The 4,833-nt window shown below is 35.3% G+C and overlaps 1 protein-coding gene across 1 annotated transcript; it reads right to left on the minus strand.

Annotated features, from left to right (window-relative positions):
- Positions 1 to 1,181: 1,181 nt before the first annotated feature.
- On the minus strand, positions 1,182 to 3,036 carry LOC141639491 (protein FAR1-RELATED SEQUENCE 5-like). Its single transcript, XM_074448603.1, has 4 exons — positions 3,030 to 3,036; positions 2,142 to 2,492; positions 1,926 to 2,094; positions 1,182 to 1,824 (listed from the first exon to the last, which is right to left on the minus strand). The coding sequence occupies exons 1-4, from the start codon at positions 3,034 to 3,036 to the stop codon at positions 1,182 to 1,184; spliced, it is 1,170 nt and encodes a 389-aa protein (XP_074304704.1).
- Positions 3,037 to 4,833: the final 1,797 nt, after the last annotated feature.

Below are 4,833 nucleotides of genomic sequence, written 5' to 3' on the forward strand. Positions count from 1 at the left end.
ATGTGATATTATTTAAAATAACATGTGATATTGTTTCGACTCGTGACCATAAAGTAGATATAAAAAGTTTCATACAGACTTTTCATGGTGAACATACCTTATTGTCGCATCGGTACAAAAGCATTAGGACGATTCGTTTATCATGGTGAGCCATTTGTTTGCAATTACGGCAAAGCCTTTTAGGCTTCTCCGCTTTAGCTATGCATTGTTGCTTTTTGGAGATCATTCTCTTCCCGCTACCCTTGTTCTTTGCCTGACGAGGTGGTAGAATCCTCATCTCAGTTGATGAACTGCACCCAAGAAGCATCTCCAACTCCTGCTCTTTGGTCATTGACTCTGATTGCGGATTCAGTTTCACCCTGAATTGTTTAAGGGTGTCAACAAGATCAGTGATGTCCTTCATAGACACATTCTTGAGCACACTGATGGTCGCGTAGAACTCTGACCATAACTTGCACATTTCCATCTTTGTTAAATCAGTGGCATCAAAATCCTCAATTAACTCACCATGTGGACCATAAAGAGGGATCTTATGTGCATTCTTGGTCCACCGCATAAGAATGTATTTATCTGGCAAAGTGTGTACTTCTTTCCGAGTAAACCCGATAATGTGTCTACAAATAATACCCTTCCTGTTGAACAACTTGCAAGAACATTCAACGTCATTCGTTAGAGAATTGTAGACAACTTGGTAGGTCTTCTGGCGTTCGGCATCAGCAATACCAATTAATTCTACACCGTTTGCAGGTGGTGTGAAGCCACCAACACTAAGGGAACAAATAGAAGCGGAAGCTTCTACTTGGAAATCGAGAAAGCAACATTTGTATAAACCTTGGAAGCATGAGCTTCCAACTTAAGAGAAGTTGCTAATTGTGGAAGAGTACAATCATCGTCTCTATCAAGTTGTTTTTGAGTATGGCGCTGTACATCAATGGCGCTTTGAAACCGCATCAAGAATTCAACAAGTGTACCATGTGCATTTTCAAAACGCTTGAAAAAATTATTCTGACTCTCAGAACGTTGAGTTGTTCGTAATAGACAACCCATAGGAACATCACGAAAATAAGCTGGGATCCATTTTCTCCTTTTTCTAAACATGGTTGACAACCATCAATTCTTTATCAAGATTATGCTCATTGACCAACCGACACCACTTTTCTTCAAATTCAAGAGGTTCTAACTCAAAGATCCCAAACAATAGCATTCAAACGGTGACAAAATCGGTCTCTTTCGATATTGCAGCCCAACCTTATCGATAGCTTTTGCATGATATGCCACATGCAATATCTGCGCTTAGCATGTTTGAAAACAGCACGCAAACCCAGCTTTATTCCAGCACACTGATCAGTTATTATACAGTGTGGCTCTCGCTGTCCCATAGCATCAAGGAACTTTTGAAAGACCCACGTGAACGAATCTTCATCCTCATGAAATAGCAAGGCAGAAGCAAAAGTAACTGACCTTTTGTGGTGGTCTACGCCAGTAAAAGGAGTGAAAAGCATACAATACTTATTTGTACTGTAAGTTGGATCGTAAGTGATGTAATCGCCAAACAAAGCATAGTTTCTACGAGACTCTGCATCACACCAAAACACACGAACCAAGCATTTACCAGAATCCACCTCATAAGCAAAGTAAAAACCTTCAGTGGTATCACGTTTATCTTCAAAATAGTTAACAAACAGTTGAGCATCCCAGTCTCCTATGAAACATTTGATATCCCTTCCAAAATTCTTAAAATCAACCAGTTGAGCTCCAACATTCTCATAGCCATCTACATATTCCTTGACAATTTTAAATGCCCTTGTTGGCCCTTGATTAACCCTTGAATGATCAATAATTGTCTTTTTATGGTAAAGATGGAGGTGCCTGTGTTTTTTTTTTGAAACTGTTGATTTCTAAGTGAACAAAGACGGTGATTATGCCATTCACGAAACTGAAAAACAACATAACCATCCCCATTATAACGAAACTCAATCATATCAGTACAACCAATCCTAGTTAATTTAGTGTTCCTGATATCAAAAGGCTTGGGAGTTGCCTTCTCCTTTCCACTATCTAAAACAGTAGCATTCCTCTTACGATCTCTAAAACCTTCACGGTTGCAAACAACAAATTTATACTTCACATCACCAAATGACCTTTTTGGGAAGACTTCCTAGGTTCAAAACCACATGCTTCTGCATACACATCATAAAAACTAATAGCTTCTTTCAACGTCCCAAACAACTGGCCAATATAAGGTTTAAACTCAGGTGCAACATTCCTTGTCCACAATTCACTACCACCAGGTGTGGAGTCCAAAAGTAGTTGATGCACACGAGAAGGAACAGAATGTTGTTCAACATGTGGAGTAGAGCTAGATGCATCAGGTGGTTCAATGAGAACAGTAGAAATAATTGAAGACTCAAGAATATCATTACTATCTTTAGAGGTAATGGCAGAGACATGAATATCATTACAGGAAGAAGAAGTTACATTACTTGTAGGATCTGGCAAGAAAAGTAAAATGTAAAATAACAAGAAAAAGTCATAAAGATATGGAGGTAATCAATATCACACAAGTGGCTGAACAATATCACATATCCAGGAAAACAATATCACGTTATTTGGGAAAAATATCACACAAGAAGATGGAAAACGATATCACAAAGGAATGTTTCAGGAACAATATCACACAAGTGGTTAAACAATATCACATATCCAGGTAAAAATATCACGTATTTCGAACAATATCACACATGAAGTTGAAAAACAATATCACAAAGGTGAATATACAATGGTACAGTTCAACATAAACAATATCACCAGTTGTAGAAAACAATATCACATATTAAGTAAAACAAAAAAACACTTGCTGTAAGGTAGAAAATAAGAACGTTAATGAACAGAAAATATTTATAGGTACAAATAATTATACGAACAGAAATAAAGAACATGTGATTGAAAGCTGAAAGTACAAAATAAAGAGAGAATACGCAGAGAATTGAGAATACGCTGAAAGTACAAAATTAAGAAGAATAACATACCAGACATCGCAATGATGATTGAATACGCAGAGATTTGACCAGGAAAACCTGGAAATCAAACAAAAACGTACCGAATTTTAGGAAGCAAAAAAATTAATTGAAAATAACAAATAAAGCAAGATAAAATTCAAAGCATAGAAACGAAAGAAGAACAAACAGAGTAAGCTGACAACGAATTCGAAACATAAGGACGTAAAACGGCAATTACGTAACTGAACAAAGGAACTAATTGGAATAATATGATAATTGTGAAGAATGAGCAGCAAAACCTGGAAATAAAACAAAAACGTACCGAATTTTAGGAAACACAAAATTAAATTGAAAATAACAACAAAAGCAAGAGGAAATTCAAATTATAGAAACGAAAGAAGAACAAACAGAGTAAGATGACAGCGAATTCGAAACGTAGGGACGAAAAACGGCAATTACGTACCTGAGCAAATGAACTAATTGGAATAATATGATAATTGTGAAGAACGAGGACGAAAAACGGAGATCACGCCTAAATTCTAGGGTTTTCCAGCTCAACAATGGAAGAAGAAGCTACGAGAGAGAGAGAGAAGTTGAAGGGAGAAGAAGAAAAAGGAGGAAATAACGGTTTTTCTTTGGAAAAAGAAGTTTATATAGGCACGCGTTAAATTACTAATTTGCCCTTCCTTGTTTCCACCCTAAATTCCTATCATAGTATTAATCCTCAATCCTCAAATATATAAGTAATATTCACATGATCTCATTCATATATATATATATATATATATATATATATATATATATATATATATATATATATATATATATATATATATATATATATATAGATTTAGGATCCTATGAGAACCACTAATATAATGAGAACCATGAGAACCACTAATAATAATAATAATACAGACGACATTAGACTTTATTTTGTTTGAATCCTACGCGTAACCCCAAACCCTTCAATCTCATTCATTTTCACGTTTTCACTTTCTCACTCATCTCTCCTTCTCTCTCTTCGACCATCGTCCTCTCCGGTGTCCTTTCCGATCGTCCTCTCCGATTATCGTTAACCAAATCATATTTCCGTTCATCTAATTCGATTCAACCGCCATTACTGAGTTTCATTCCTACAAATTAAGGTAATACACTTCTCAAATTCATGGCGATTCACTTCAATTTGTTTATCATGTAATTTTCCTTGATATTCATCAATTTATCTATAGCTATTACCCCCTAACTTCGAGTAATTTCCTTAATTAAGTTAATTGATTGTTCTTATATGAAGAACTCTTAGATTTGTAGTCTTATGCTTCAACCTATGTGGAATTTCAGTTTAGCTAGAGTTAAGCAATAATCTAACCCTAATTTCTCATGTAGTTGTTGCTTTTCGTCTTCAACATTCGATAATGCTTCATTTCACTTTGTCCATTCTAAATTATGCAAGAATAGTTGGCTGTGTGGTTTACAATACCGATTAATGCTCAAATTATGTTTGTAATATGTCATTGTAGGAGTTACCTTTCAATATGAATTTTGATTGGTTGAGGATTGACCAATTGATACTAGTCCATTCTAAATTATGCAGGAATAACTGTCCATTACCAAGGGTTAGAATCGATTTTCGATTGATTAATGAGCAGTGGTTAAGATATGAACATTGTAGTAATGTTACACAACACATATACCTAATACTTTACATAATGAGGTTTAGAATATTTCTGTTTTTCCATTATGAACTTTTTACTTAATTACTAATTTACTATCAGAGAATTGCAGTGGTTAAGATATGAACATTGTGTGCATTTTCAGTTGGGTTGTCATTTCT

The sequence above is a fragment of the Silene latifolia genome, unplaced genomic scaffold, assembly GCF_048544455.1.
Source record: "Silene latifolia isolate original U9 population unplaced genomic scaffold, ASM4854445v1 scaffold_418, whole genome shotgun sequence".
NCBI classification, from domain to species: Eukaryota; Viridiplantae; Streptophyta; class Magnoliopsida; order Caryophyllales; family Caryophyllaceae; genus Silene; species Silene latifolia.

Bases quoted from the DNA above. Each gene is read 5' to 3' on its own strand.
- LOC141639491 (XM_074448603.1), bottom strand. The intron at 2,095-2,141 runs GTCATTTGGTGA...GCAACCGTGAAG, and splicing joins TAGGAAGTCTTCCCAAAAAG to GTTTTAGAGATCGTAAGAGG. The intron at 1,825-1,925 runs GCATAATCACCG...TGATCATTCAAG, and splicing joins GTTTTTCAGTTTCGTGAATG to GGTTAATCAAGGGCCAACAA.